This window comes from Dama dama, chromosome 3, assembly GCF_033118175.1.
Source record: "Dama dama isolate Ldn47 chromosome 3, ASM3311817v1, whole genome shotgun sequence".
NCBI lineage: Eukaryota > Metazoa > Chordata > Mammalia > Artiodactyla > Cervidae > Dama > Dama dama.
In genome coordinates, this window is record NC_083683.1 from 63,438,181 (window position 1) to 63,453,940 (window position 15,760).

Here is a 15,760-nt window from a genome sequence, read left to right on the forward strand (position 1 = left end):
GTGGGCTGCTGTCTATGGGGTCGCACAGAGTCGGACATGACTGATGCGACTTAGCAGCAGCAGCAGCTGGTTATGGAAGCATCTTCCCTCCAAAAAGTTGTTGAGATGAAAGAAATGGTAGTCAGTTGGTGAGAGGTCAGGTCTACGGTGAATGAGGCAGAACTTCGTAGCCCAATCAGTTCAACTTTTGAAGCACTGGTTGTGTGATGTGTGGTAGGATGCTGTTGTGGAGAAGAATTGGGTCCTTTTTGTTGACCAATGCTGGCAGCAGGTGTTGCAGTTCTGGTGTATCTCATTGATTTGCTGAGCATACTTCTCAGAGGTAATGGTTTCTCCAGGATTCAGAAAGCTGTAGTGGATCAGACAGTCTGCAGACCACCAAACAGTGACCATAACCTTTTTATGGTGCAAGTTTGGCTTTGGGAAGTGCTTTGGAGCTTCTTGGTCCAATCACTGAGTGGTTTGGCAATGGTTATAAAATCCACTTTCTGTCGCATGTCACAATCCGATCAAGAAATGGTTCATTGTTGTTGCATAAAGTAAGAGTAGATAACACTTCAAAACAACAATTTTTAAAATTTTTGGTCAGCTCACACAGCACCCATTTACTGAGCTTTTTCACCTTTCCACTTTGCATCAAGTGCTGAATGACCATAGAATAGTTGATGTTGAGTTCTTTGTTAACTTCTCTCTCTCAATTGGTATTGTCAACCACCGATGGCCAGCCACTGTACTCCTCATCTTCAAAGCTCTTGTCTCCTTTGCTAAACTTGAACCACACTGCATTGTATGTTCGTTAGCAGTTCCTGGGCCAAATGCATTGTTTATGTTGTGAGTTGTCTCTGGTGCTTTATAACACATTTTGAACTCGAATAAGAAAATCACTCAAATTTGCTTTTTGTCTTTTGCTTTTAGATATCATTCCCCTAGTCTAAAATAAATATAGAATAGACAGCATTAAGTCATTAGCAAAAAAACATGAAGCAAGAAATGTGCAATAAAATGATGTATAAAATAACCACATTTAAGAATGTATCCCAATACATTCTTAAATGGCACTGTTGAACAGCAAAGTTCAACAATGCAAAACCACAATTACTTTTGCACCAACCCAATAAATCTATGGAAACCTTTACTGGAATTGCATTAAACTTCTTCACTACTTTAGGAAGAATTAGGGAGCCTATTTGCTATATTCAGTCAAGGAAAGATGATTGTCTCCATTTATTTTCTTTGATTTGTTTTAGAAAAGGTTTCCTCACATGTCCCATACATTACTTGTTGAATTAAACTGTGGATAATTCTTAGAGATGGGACTACCAGACCACCTGACCTGCCTCTTGAGAAATCTGTATGCAGGTCAAGAAGCAACAGTTAGAACTGGACATGGAACAACAGACTGGTTCCAAATAGGGAAAGGAGTACGTCAAGGCTGTATATCATCACCCTGATTATTTAACTTATATGCAGAGTACATCATGAAAAATGCTGAACTGGATGAAGCACAAGCTGGAATCAAGATTGTCAGGAGAAATATCAATAACCTCAGATATGCAGATGACACCACACTTATGGCAGAAAGCGAAGAAGAACTAAAGAGCCTCTTGATGAAAGTGAAAGAGAGTGAAAATGTTGGCTTAAAACTCCACATTCAGAAAACTAAGATCCTGGCATTGGTCCCATCACCTCACGGCAAATAGATGGGGAAACAATGGAAACAGTGACAGACTTTACTTTTTTGGGCTCCAAAATCACTGCAGATGGTGATTGCAGCCATGAAATTAAAAGACGTTTGCTCCTTGGAAGGAAAGTTATGACCAACCTAGACAGCAAATTAGTAAGTAGACATTACTTTGAGAACAAAGGTCTGTCTAGTCAAAGCTATGGTTTTTCCAGTAGTCATGTATGGTTGTGAGAGCTGGACTATAAAGAAAGCTGAGTGCCAAAGAATTGATGCTTTTGAACTGTGATGTTGGAGAAGACTCCTGAGATTCCCTTGGACAGCAAGGAGATCCAACCAGTCCATCCTAAAGGAAATCAGTCCTGAATATTCATTGGAAGGACTGCTGCTGAAGCTGAAACTCCAATACTTTGGCCACCTGATGTGAAGAACTGACATTGGAAAAGACCCTGATGCTGGTAAAGACTGAAGGTGGGAGAAGGGGACGAGAGCAGATGAGATGGTTGGATGGCATCACTGACTCAATGGACATGAGTTTGAGTAAACTCCAGGAGTTGGCGATGGACAGGGAGGCCGGCCATGCTGTAGTCCACGGGGTTCAAAGAGTCGGACACGACTGAGTGACTGAAATGAACTGAACTAGGTCACCTGAAGTGGTATCTGTTGCACTTAAATACTCATTAATGTAAATGGCTGAACAAATCCATTTTAATGGATATTCAATCCACTAAAAAAACTCAATATCCCACATAGGTAGTCACTTCAACATAGCCTCATGTCAACTCCCACAGCAAAAGAGTACTTTATTTTGTAAATTTTGACTCATTGTCACTTCCATGTTATCATCTTTTCAGCTGTCAAGTGTGCAAGGTGAAGAAAAAATTTAGTTAGATGGGGGTTGCACCTGGAAAATAAATTTCTTAAACTCCACATGTACGTTTCAAAACTGCTGGGTTCCAAGTCCATCTATGAGTTCCCAGCTGCCAGTATCATGCGCAGCATACTGAAGCTACACAATCTCAATAGCTTCTTGATTCCGTATAAATCAAGTCTGTCAATATATCAACTTGTAACGGACTGCACACTTTTAACTCAACATGGCAAAATATTCACTGTCTTGAACTTTACATCATTTGACGTCAAACAATGAGGCAAATCCCAAAAGTATATACAAAAAATGGCTTTACACTTACAAAAGGTTGTTTCCCATACTGATTAATCCAGGCAGCTAAGTCATTGGTTTATGCAACTTTATTGAAGAAAAATAAATCAGTTACTAGCAGAGCTAGTTGGTCACTCATCCATTGACAACTTGCATCATTTATTCTCTGCTATATTAAACAGTATACTGGAAGATAGATTAACTAGCAACTCCAAGCCTCCTAACAATTTAAATGAAAATTACAAAATGTTTTGAAAACCTATTTTGGAATACAAAGGGTGTTTGACTTCCAATTTCCATTCTCTGTAGAATCAGAACTGGTCATTCCTTTATTAACATGCATAAAATACATCACATTTTCTGTTCTGCTGATACTATAAATTCAATACCAATTCTCTAGCCACATCAGTTATGAGCAGAAAGTATATCATGTAACCTCAAATCTCTAACAGTGGAAGGCTCAAACAAGAATGGATGCTGCTTCCTTTGATGTACAACTCAGCATCCGTCTCCCTCCGTCTCAGATGATTCTTCAGCACGTAAGAGCAGTCAGGAATGGTTTTAGTCTCATAACCAAGTTAGAGTGAAGACATTGGCCACATAATACACATGCTCCATTTTTAAAAAAATTCTGCATCTTGGGCAACTGTTCTCTTGTAACTACTTTACAGTCTCTAAAAGCAGTTATTGTCCAAAGCTGGAAGAACTTAAGTCTTCTCAGATGAGCATGTGAATGAATGGAGGGAGGTAAATAAAAAATAAAATTAAAAAAGATGAGGTCTGATAGGGGAGCAGCCAGATAAGAAAATCAATAAAGGAACAGTAATTTAAAGTTTACTCCAGTTATTATGCAGGTTAGTCTGACTTTAAGGTAGCATCACACAGCATACCTCTGAGTCCATTCCTGAGATATTCTGTTGTACTTATCTCGTCTGTTTTATAGATCCATGCAATCTCTGGCACTAGGGAGACATCTGGGTTTGGATCACATAGCAGTGAACAAACAGATAAAAGAACTTCAGAAATAGTTAAAGCAGGAGACCACTGTGATCTTAGAATATCGAGACAAATGCTGTCATTACTGTTAATATTTGGATGATACATTCTTGTTGTAAATGCAACCTTAGGTGCTTTGAAGGGGCAGTCTGAAGGAAAATGGATACACCATCTAGATATGGGTTGTCATTAGGTCCCATAATTGTGGCTTGCCTAAGAAACATATCATCCCCAACTGGACCTGCAGAACATTGTGCTGGAGGGTCATGGGCCAAATTACTAAGTTCCTTATTAATCCGTTTCAGCACCATAGTCTGTGCTTTTCATCTGGCTCCTATCTCGGTGTGTGCTCGAAGGTCCGGCCAAAACTCTTGATTATCCCAGTGGCTGGGAAGGATTGTCTCTTCATCTCACACTGGCTCTGCTAGAAACAGGCGCAGAGGGGCCGGGAACTTCCTCACACTGCGGACTCAGCCTCCTCCCCATGGGGCAGCTGGTGCCTCCCCGGCCCTACAGGGCTCTAAACACTCACTTTTCCTGTCACCTAATTTTCAGCGAGAGTGGCAAGATAATTCAAGAGGAGCAAAGAATAGTCTTTTCAACAAATGGTGCCAGGACATCCAAAACAGATATTCACAGATGTAACAATGAAGCTGGACCCCTACCCTCTCATTGTATATAAAACGTAGCTCAAAATGGATCAATGACCTAAACATGACAGCAAAAATAATAAAACTCTCAGAAGAAAACAAATGATCATGATCTAGGGTTACACAAAGTCTTAGGCAGCAAAACACAAGCAACAACAACAACAAAATAGTAAACTGGACTTCATCAAACATAAAGATCTAGGCTCAGGGGAACAGAATTCCAGACACAATAAGTATGAATGCCCGAAGGTTAAGTTGTGTATCCGAGGAGTAGAAAGGAAACCAGAATGAGTGGAGAAAGTTGAGGCATGATAGGAGAAATAGTTGAAGAGATGGGCATAGTCCAGTATATAGAGGGCCTTGAAGGCCATGATAAAATATATGGATTTTATTTGAAATGCAGTGGGAATCATTACAAGATTTTGTTCTAGGGAATGTCATGTTCTGATACACGTTTCTGAAGACAACTTTGACTCCTGCATGCCACATTAACTGTCGCTGGGCAGGGAACAAGGAAACCAGCTTAGGAAGCTTTTACAGCCATCCAGGCAAAACAGAAATGGACAGAGAATGGATAGACTGGAGATTAGACAGATATGGAAGAGCTGAAAGGACTAACTAATTGAATATGGTAATTGAGGGAAAAAGAGGAAATAAACGATAACTCCTAGGTCTTCAGTTTAAGATGTGTGTAATTTATGGAGAAAGGAGAGACTAGAAGAGTAAGTTTGGAGGCAGTTAGGCATGGAAATCAGCATTTTGTTTTGGTATGTAAAAGGTGAAAAACCTTTAGTCATCCAAATGAAAATATCAAGTATTGAGCTGAAAAAACAAGTCTAGACCTAGGGGAGGAGTCAAGGCTGGAGATAAAAATTTGCATCATTTATTAGACCCAGGTAGGACTATCTTGGAGAAGGAAATGGCAACCCACTCCAATATTCCTGCCTGGAGAATCCCATGGACAGAGGAGCCTGGCAGGCTACAGACCATGGGGTTGCAAGAGTTGGACACATATAGCAACTAAACCATAAAACAGGACTATCTAGAGCAAATATCTAGATAGAGAATAGCAGGAGCTTAGACTCTGGCCCAGGGCACTGCAATATTAAAAGACTGAGTAAAGGGGATGGAGCTGGCAGAGGAGACTGAAAAAGAGTAACCAGTTAAGTAGGAGAAAAAAAACAGTAACAGAATTGTGGTGTGTAAAAGGATACTCAGAAATATTTAATTAGTTACTTGTATGCAGATTTAGTCACATGAGGTAGATAATCAAAAACTTATCAAAGCAAAAAAGGCAAAAAAATGTGCAAGAGGTGGGAAAAGGGAGGGAACAAATTGCAGAGAGTTTAAGTCTTGTTTATACAGTTTTTTTAATAAACATTAGTTGGCAGCTAGCAAAAGGTTGGGCTGAACAGACTGTCTTTGAGCAGGCTGACTTTATCATCAAAGAAAACTGTTTCAGTTTATGACTTTGCCAGAGCCTTGAGTGCCTTGCTGTAGAATACACCTGACAGGCTTTCCTTGTGTGATTTTTCAGTCTAGTCCCTTAGTTGTAAATCATTTCCTCATCAGTTGTAAATCATTTCCTCATCAGGAGTACTCAAGTGTCACGGAAAAAAAGAGGGGAAAAGTATTATAAAGTATTTAAAAAAGAATATGGAAGTCAAAAATCATAATCAGAAGGTGCAAATTAATCTCACAAAGGGTACCTTGACGTCAATGGTTCTCAAACTTGAGTATGCCACCAGCATCATCTGGAGGATTTATTAAAACAGAGGGAGTGAAACTCACTCAGTCATGTTCAACTCTTTGTGACCCAAATTCCCCAGGCCAGAATACTGAAGTGGGTGGCCTTTCCCTTCTCCAGGGGATTTTCCTAACCCAGGTATCAAACCCAGGTCTCCTTCATTGCAGGCAGATTCTTTACCAGCTGAGCCACAAGGGAAGCCCTTAAAACACAGAACCAGGCCCCAAATCAAAATTTCTGATTCAGTAAGTCTAGAGTGGGGCCCCAAATCTGCTTGGACTAACACGTTCCCAGGTAATGTTTATACTGCTAATTGAAGAACCATATTTCTTGAGTCTCAATGACCTAGGAAACTTGAATGCATGCAGCTGGAAACATGTCCAAGAAGAAATGTTCATAACTACCTTGCTTATAATAATAAAAAAACTAAAAATAATCTAAATGTCCATAGGTGAATGGATAAATCATGGTATGCATTTCGTAATAGAATATTATATAGCTATGACGATGAGTCTTAGCTACATGCATCTATACAGATGAATCTCAGAAATAAAGCTGAGCAAAAAAAGTCACTAAAGTATACATATAATTTGATTCCATTCACAGAAAAGCCAAAAGCAGGAAATACTGTACTTATAGAGACACACAAACATGTGGTAAAATTATAATGAAAAATAAAAGATTTATTGATACAAAATTCAGATAGCTGTCATCGGGAAGTCAAGAACGAAAGAGAAGCATTAAAGACACTGAGGCACTTCAAAGTTAATGTTCTATTTTTTAAATGATGTTGTACTTCAAACTGTTTATTTTGAAGTAAAAAGTATATTTTACTTAAAATATACACTTCCTAAGTGAAAGTCAAAGTGTTAAGTCGCTTGGTCATGTCTGACTCTTTGTGACCCCATGGACTGTAGCCTGCCAGGCTCCTCTGTCCATGACGATTTCCCAGGCAAGAATGCTGGAGTGGGTAGCCATTTCCTTTTCCAGGGGACCTTCCCAACCCAGGAATCGAACCCACATCTCCTGCATGGAAGGCAGATTCTTTACCATCTGAGCCACCAGGGAAGCCTTCATATATATATTCTAGTATGTGTGAATTACTTCGTAATAAAAATTTTTAAGTAAAATGGGAGGTAATGATCAGCTGTGTTAGATGGTGCTGAGTTCAAGGAAGGTGAGGACATAGAAATGACTCTAGAATTTGGCAAAAGGAAGTTTGTGGTGATCTCTAGACAGTGATTTCAGAGGGGTAATAAGGACAGAAGCCAAACTAGAACAGATTAATGAATACTAGAACACAACACAGAAACTGCCAAAACCATAAGACAAGTGAAACCAAATACTTCAGGAATGCACAGGGTAGAAATTCGTTCCAACCCAAAGGCAATCAATAACACTTCCTGGAAGAGGAGCAACATTTGGGTATATAAAAGACGGAAATGAAGCATGTTTCAGGCAAAAAGAATAGCAACAATGCCAGTAAAGTCAGAATCAAGCCAAAGTTAAGTGTGAAGGGGAAGGGCAAGCAGCGCAGTTTAGCTAGAAACGTACAGGCTGTCTAAACTGGCACTGGCAACGTGGTCATCACCGGCCACACGTAGCTACTCAGCACTCAGAATGTGGCTGGGCCAACTGGAGAACTGAAGTCTTTAATTTGGATTAATGTGAATTTAACAACTGATACCTGATTTAGTTACAGGAACATTTTTAAGTCTATTTGAAAGAAACTGGGTATGTGAATAAACTTTTCAAACTGCAGATTTTATGAAACCTAAATATAGATCAAACATTTTCAGTGAAAATGTAGCATCTGAAAGATCAGCTATAAATAAGGTGACCATCTGTACAAGTTTTAGTACTGTAAGTTATACAATACAGGGTCACCCTAGCTGTAAGCGTAATCTGTATTCTAGATGTCAAAGCATGTAAAAGATCATTAATAAAATCTTTTATTACATATTGAGATCATAATATCCTGGACATATATGGTCAAATGTATTAAGAGTAATCTCACCTGTTTTTTTACTTTCTACAATGTGGCCATCAGAAATTTTAAAATTATACATGGCTGACATTATATTAAGTATTGTACAGCACTGGTCTAGAGGAGGACAGGCCAACTTGAGCTTTAGCTATTACTCAGTAGTAAATGAAGTTACTGAAATCTCAAAATAGCCACATTAATTTTTTTTAAGTAACAGGAAGTATTGTAGCACTTGGAACTATTAAACTAAAACTGCACTTTAAAGTTAATTTTTTAATTAACTCAATAAATCTAAGGAGAAATAAAGTAACCAAGGGAAAAAAATGATTTCCAGGCCTATAAAACTGGACTAGCTTACAAAGGCTTTATAAGGGTATAATATACAGCAACAAACGAGATCCTGGTCATGAGTGTGTGGCAAACCATTTACAAACAATCCTATTTAAAAACCAACTTTTGTATTTATTCCTTCTTTCAACAGTCATAGGTTTACAGATATACTCAACATCTCATTTTCTACAATCAGGAAAATTTTCAATCAATCTTAGACAATCACAGACAGTGCTAGGACCTTGTGGAAGTTAACAGTTCTGTTTTTTGGAGAGAGTCTCAAAAAAAGGGTGATAGATTGTCCCTATTACCTTTCCTCCAACAATGTCCTACACTAGAAAAAGAAAAATCAGAAGGGCTATTTAGCTTAACTCTTGCAATTCTGGGAAGTCTTGTCTAGTATCCTGACTAGCATCTGGCTCCCCTCCCCCCATCCCCATCCATAATTAGGGAATGTCAACACCATCTAACCAGTTGCCTAAGCTAGAAATGTAAGTCATACCAAATTTCTCTTTCAACATCACCCCATTCAAATACCTTTTTAAATTCTACCCTCTTACTTTGTTTCAGAATTTTAATATCTCACCCCAACCCAAATTGCCACAGAAGGGCCAAATAGCTATATATGGCAGAATTAGGATTAAACTAAATTTCTGTCTTTATATGGACTCTCTCTCTCTGGGTCATCTAATTCACCTCTGTGGTTTTAACTCCCAAACTGTATCTATCTCCAGCTCAGATTTTTCTCAGATACCTCAGAATTGAAAATCTAATCACCCACTAGGGATATCCACCTGGATATTCCATAGGGATCCCAATCTCAACATATCCAAAAATTCAATTAATCATCTTTCCCATCCAATTTCTCACTTATCACCTATTCTCCAAATACTGGATTAGAATTCCTATATTAGGAAATTGGACATCAATTGCTCTCTCAATATCCAATTAATTAAATTCTTCCCATTTTCTCTCTTGGGTATTTTTCAAATCCTTTCTCCATTTTCCAGTCCAACAAATCCTCACCTGATCTCCCTTTCACAACCTTCATCCAAATTCAGAATAACCTGCGTGTTCCATGAACTGATCAGCACCTACCTTTCACATCTCTATATATTGTCTTGTACTCAGTGATTCAGCCGTGAGAAACTGTGCAGTTAATACATGCACTGGGTTGTTTCTGCTCAGTCTGTCTTTTTCATGTGTTCTCTATGCCTTGTTCAGTCGCTCAGCTGTGTCCGACTCGGCGACCACACGGAATGCAGCACGCCAGGCTTCCCTGTCCTTCACCATCTCCCCGAGTCTGCTCAAATTCATGTCCACTGAGTCAGTGTTGCCACCCAACCATCTCATCCTCTGTCGCCCCCTTCTCCTCCTGCCTTTGATCTTTCCCAGCATCAGGGTCTTTTCCAATGAGGTGACTCTCTGCATCAGGGAGCTTCAGCTTCAGCATCAGTCCTTCCACTGAATACTCAGGAATTACTTCCTTTAGGATGGACTGGTTTGTATAACTGAATCACTCTGCTGTACACCTGAAACACAACGACGTAAATCAACTATAATTTTAAAAACTGAACAATTTTTGCCTCTTTCAGTTGCTGCTTTCTTATCTCTGGGCCAGCTATCTTTTTAGTAAAATTCCTGAGCCAAATAGATTTTGAATTTGTCTGTTGTATAATGATGTATAATAAAGCTGCTGCTGCTGCTGCATTGTTATTGAATATTCAGGGCTGATTTCCTTTAGGATGGACTGGTTTGATCTTCTTGCAGTCCAAGGGACTTTTAAGAGTCTTTCCCAACAGCACAGTTCAAAAGCATCAATTCTTTGGCGCTCAGCCTTCTTTATGGTCCAACTCTCACATCCATACATGACTACTGGAAAAACCATAGCTTTCACTATATGGATCTTTCTATACCTAGATGGCCTTCTTTCCAACTTTAAGGAGCATGTGCAGGTCTCCAATGTCCACCCATGCGAGAAACAGTAAATCTAAAGTAGTCAGGTTCTACTGGTTTTAAAGTCTAAGAATCAACAAAATGAGACTATCCTGCTGCCCCAAGCAGAGATTCTTTCTTAGGTATAGAAATCTACCATCAGGATGTATTCCTAGTCATAAAGTTTCTCCAGTGAGACTTAAAGGGAGTAGCTAGTCATGCTCACTAGACCAGTAGAATGAGCATTATGGATAGTTTCTTTAGACCACAACTAATGGTTTCTAATTTTCAATTAAATACCTGTTCTTGAACATCCTTTCCAAAAGAGTGGCTGCCAAAATTCTGCTTGATTTAGCATTCTTTGTTGAGTCATCTGAAGAAGTGACTTGATAAGTCTAGGGAAAAAGGGTGAAGCCGCCACATAGGTGACCTATAGTACCCATGTAATGTCACCAGGAGCAAGGAATGAAAATTGTAAGGTCAATATAATTAAAGGAAATGTTCTGGGCATATGATACTTCAAGACATCGTTCACTTGGAAATTACAACTTGTCATCCAAACAGTGAATAGCACACAAAGAAAATATAACAAAGTTCAATAAGAGGCTTCAATATTCACAGGATATTCAAGAATCTGCAGACCAATGAGCATGAAAATGGATTTTGTAGTAACTCAGGTTCCACACATTAATTTTTATAAGCTCATCACAAGAATAGAAACTTCCCTGAGAGCTCAGGGGAAAAGAGACTTATCACTGTATCTATACTAATTCAAAACTGTCTAATGTTATTAATACTTCATCTGTCCTGGTATCTTCTCCATCTACTAAGATGCATAAGGTACCTCTCTATAATCCCAGAATTTATTCTGCTTTCTGCTCTCACTGTATTTTCAACACTACCTTTTAAGTAAGCTGTCTATGTTCTTCCTCTGGATTATGACCATCTTGAAGACTGTGTCATGTCTTTTTCATCTTTGCACTCCTAACAAGTAATAGTGCCTGACATTTGTTAGCACTCAATAAAACTCTACCAACTAAGTCAAGTCTTCTTTTTACTTGATTAAACCACCTAAAAATCTAAACCAATGCTACTCAAAGTAGCAAGACCACAGACTGTTTATTTATGATAAGTCGTTTGAGCCAGAATGTGTGAAAGAATGGCTTCCTTTTTTGAGCAAGTCTTGCTATGAAAAAATGTTTAGCTAAACTAAGCAGTGCTATCTGATCTATATTCTTGCCCCACTTTGAGCCAAACACTTGAAAGTTAAACAAAGACATTTTCATAAAGAAAATTAACTTTATGGATGAAAGTTAAAATTAATTTTCATACACTTTTATAGCATATGTATATTTACAAATACCCAAAAAGATTAAAAATGAAGGGATCTACTTTCACTGGTTAAAAAATAAAATAAAATAAAGACACAGAGCACTTCAAAAGTTTTTTTTTAAAAGCCAAGACACATTAAAAAAAAAACCTAATAAATTTTTAATTAGAATTTTTTTCCTTTTTTTTAAACAGGACAAGAACAGATTACATCAAACTTCAGAACTTCTCAAATATCTAGTTATTATACACATTCCCATCTGTCTTGCAGGGAGGGATCTTGGTCGGCTTAACAGTTTCAGATAAAATAAGCTGCATAATAGTATATATTACAATAATAAGTGTACAATGCTTACATGGAATATGTTTTAGAAGCAAGAAAAAGATGCATATGCATCAAAAGGCGACCTCTTAAAATGCCACAACTATTTTTTTACATTCACTCTTGTAACAGGTCACAAGATGGGGTCACTAAGCTCAGATAAATCACTGTGATGCACATAAAATACAGAAAGATTGGTTATTTTATATATTATATATATATATATATATTTATATTTCCACACGTTAGCATCTGAGACATAAACTGAGAATTTAAAATTTATTCTCTTCAGATAACAAATCATTTTTTATTCTTCATAAACATGGTGCCCACAAAAGCACATAGGTAAGGCACAGTAAGGTTTTCTGTTACAGAGCAGTGTGCATCATGTTTACTTAACCGGGAAACGTGCATTAACTGTGCAAGTTCATGCGGCAAACCTAACACATATACAATTTTAAATAAATGGAAACTGAGCTTTAAACAAAATAAAAATTGGTACAATTTCAGCTGTTTCACATATTCATTTGGACTGACAATGATATACCAACAGGTTGTTTTTAAAAAGCCAATTGCTACATTACAAGTAAACTTTGCTCCAAAACTATTTTAATCTGAAATCATAAACCATAATAAAGTAACTTTACTGAAACAAAGTAAATACCCAGGCACAAAGTGACCATCACTCGTGCATTTAATATACTGTGGACTTTCATGACCCAAAATTGCAAAGGGAATTTTTCAAATACACATTTTGCTGCGACAATGTGCCCTGCTTTAAACTTGACATACAACAGGGAAGCTAACATTTCATTAAATTATAAATAGATTGGGAAAATGACTTAATCCCAGTGGTACTATGTCATAGCCCTAGTATTTATAATAAATACAGCTTTTCACAAAATACTTTCCCAATATCTGCCAATTGCTTTTTTATTGCTCACATAAATTTGAATCTATTACAACTGATATTGGAACTTTCACACAAAATCATACTCAAGACATTTTTATATAAAACCTATAAAAGTTACTTTAAACTTGTATCTAATACTTCCAGGTGTTTGGCTGTTTGATCTGTATGATAGTACAGCCATATGTATATATGTGTGTGTATATATACACATATACACATACACACATATATATATATACATACACACATATATACACATACATATATATACACACATTAGATTATGAATAAAATAGGAAGCTTATTTTACTGCTTTAATGCAGACATCCTCACAAAACAGACTACTTTGGCCATCACCAGCATTTATACATATATACAAAAGCCAGTTTAAGTACATGTACATCCACTTACACTTTTATGTAACCACTAAACCCGAGTTGATTTTCCCATATTCCAGCTGTAGCAAATGAATCTCTTACAAGCAATAGAAACCTAAGGTTAAATTGGGAAATTAACAGTTTTACCACATTAGCCTGTAAGGAACTATTTAGGTGAATGTATACAAAAATTCACAATATCAGTTTACAAGAAATTATGGAAAAACAAGAAGCCTTTTCCCCATGCTTTTGTGTGGTTATTCAAACACTTCTTGGTGCAAAATATAACCATCACATCTGAAAATGCTTAATAAGGTCAATGTTCCTCATGCAAAACTTTTAAGTGCATTGGCTTAACTGAACTCCAAAAACTGAACAAAACAATTACTCTATCTACTCAGCATTGCTGCCTCACTGCTAAGTCCCTTTGGAACCTTAAGATTTCTGGAACGTTCAAATAGAGCTGTATTCAATAAAAATATTACATACAAAAAGCATTAAAAAGGGAGACAGGAAGCCAAACAGGAATTTTCCTACTGTAAAGAACAGTCTTAGGAGTGGAAGAAAGTCTTTTCAGGAACCTCCTTGAGAATTGGCTAGGCCAGTCCGAAGACGAAGATGAGACATAGAGTTCATATGTTTATTTGATGGCTTCAAGGGAGTGTTGCAAGTAAGAGCCTGGGGAAAGCGATGGTGATATCTATCTAGTCGTAAATATTTTACTGTAACCAATTTCCCTGTTGTAAGATAAAAATAATATTTTAGATCTGTATGAATGTGCTTAATATTAATAGAAAACAAACAGTGGTAAAAGATAAATGAACACAAATAAAATAATCTAAAATTATTACTCTACAAATGATAACCTAAGATTCTTTAATTTAAAATCTGGTAGAATTTAACAGTGAGCCATAATTTATCTTTTCAAAATGTCTGTAGTATTCAAATTTCTTACCATCAAACCAAGAGCCATGCAATGCCTTAAAAGCTTTCCCAGCATATTCTGGAGACAGACATTTAACATATACACAACCCTGTAATATTTTAAAAAGGAAACAAAAAGGAAGAAAGAAATAGTCTTAGTTTAGTAGCAACAATTCAAAATGTAGAATTTAATAGTGAAAGTTACTTTACCTCACGAGAGTTCTTGTCTACTGCAATGTGAACAATGCCATCATTATCACTGCATTTTTCTAAAATTGCTTCTTGAATTGCCAAATGCCACTGATCCCCTATTTCCCTAAAAATTTAATGAAAACAAAAATCAACAGCCATATTCCTACTCAGAAAGAAGTCTTTTGTCTCTTCAATGAATACATGCTAAGTTGCTTCAGTTGTGTCTGATTCTGCAACCCCATGGACTGTAGCCTGACAGGCTCCTCTGTCCATGGGATTCTCCAGGCAAGAATACTGGAGTGGGTCGCCATGCCCTCCTCCAGGGGATCTTTCCGACCCAGGGATTCAACCTGCGTCTCTTATGTCTCCTGCCTTGGCAGGTGGGTTTTTTTTACCACTAGCATCACCATATACCTAACTAGAATTAGGACAGCTTAAAAACCATATATTTTTAAAAAACTACGTATATAAATGCTTTTTACTAGCAGTAGGTAGATTTTAAAATGTTAGCATTCAGAAGTCCCAGCTATGTTCTCACTTTCCAGTGTAAGAATGTACAAGCTGAGGCACTGAAGGATCAGCCTACCATAGCAAGATAAATGTGTTTTCAGTTTTCTGTTTAAAATCCTTTGCACTTACAGTCATTTCTATCTAAACAAGTGTTAATAAACACTTCAATGAGTTGTGGTAAACTTGTAAAAGTTAAGCATTATTTTTTAATGACAATTTCAAATTCCTAACTTAAGGAAAATTCTTAGTAAATATATTCTGAGCTGTTTTTTCCCAAAATATTAGAAACTTTATACAGGACAAACATTTTGCAAAAATAAGTCACTTTACTATTATGAAAGAGGTTCTGCTATAGTAGCACACATTTGTCTTTCTTGTGAGATACAGATGGTGGGGCAGAGGAAAAGGCCATCAGACTTCAAATCATAAATTTCCATCTCAGGTGATAAAATCCTGGACTGGCATAGATTTCCTAATCTCTAAGGTATGAGGTAAGACTCCCAATAGAGGGATCACCACACTATTGTTTCTACTTCTGCAAAATGAAGGGGGAGCGTGTGCGTGTGTGTGTATGCTGACAGCGCTTTGTCACATTAACAATTTCACTGTTGCTTAGTTTACCATATCAACTATTTCTTGAAATAAATGAGTTATCAGATGGGAATTATGCATATTTTATACATAATACAATTTCTACTATCAGCT

General features: G+C 37.3%; 1 protein-coding gene and 1 pseudogene across 1 annotated transcript in view; both read right to left on the minus strand.

Moving 5' to 3' along the window:
* Positions 1–955: 955 nt before the first annotated feature.
* On the minus strand, positions 956–11,874 carry LOC133047506 (ubiquitin-conjugating enzyme E2 D3-like; annotated as a pseudogene).
* Positions 11,875–11,955: 81 nt separating this feature from the next.
* The window catches only part of LEMD3 (LEM domain containing 3), a 69,532-nt gene continuing 65,727 nt past the window's right edge, over positions 11,956–15,760 (minus strand). Inside the window, exons 11-13 of the mRNA XM_061130732.1 lie at positions 14,564–14,669; positions 14,385–14,463; positions 11,956–14,166 (exon numbers count right to left, since the gene is read on the minus strand). Coding sequence (XP_060986715.1) covers positions 14,003–14,166; positions 14,385–14,463; positions 14,564–14,669 — 349 coding nt within the window. The 3' untranslated portion in view covers positions 11,956–14,002. The remainder of the gene's footprint in view (positions 14,167–14,384; positions 14,464–14,563; positions 14,670–15,760) is intronic.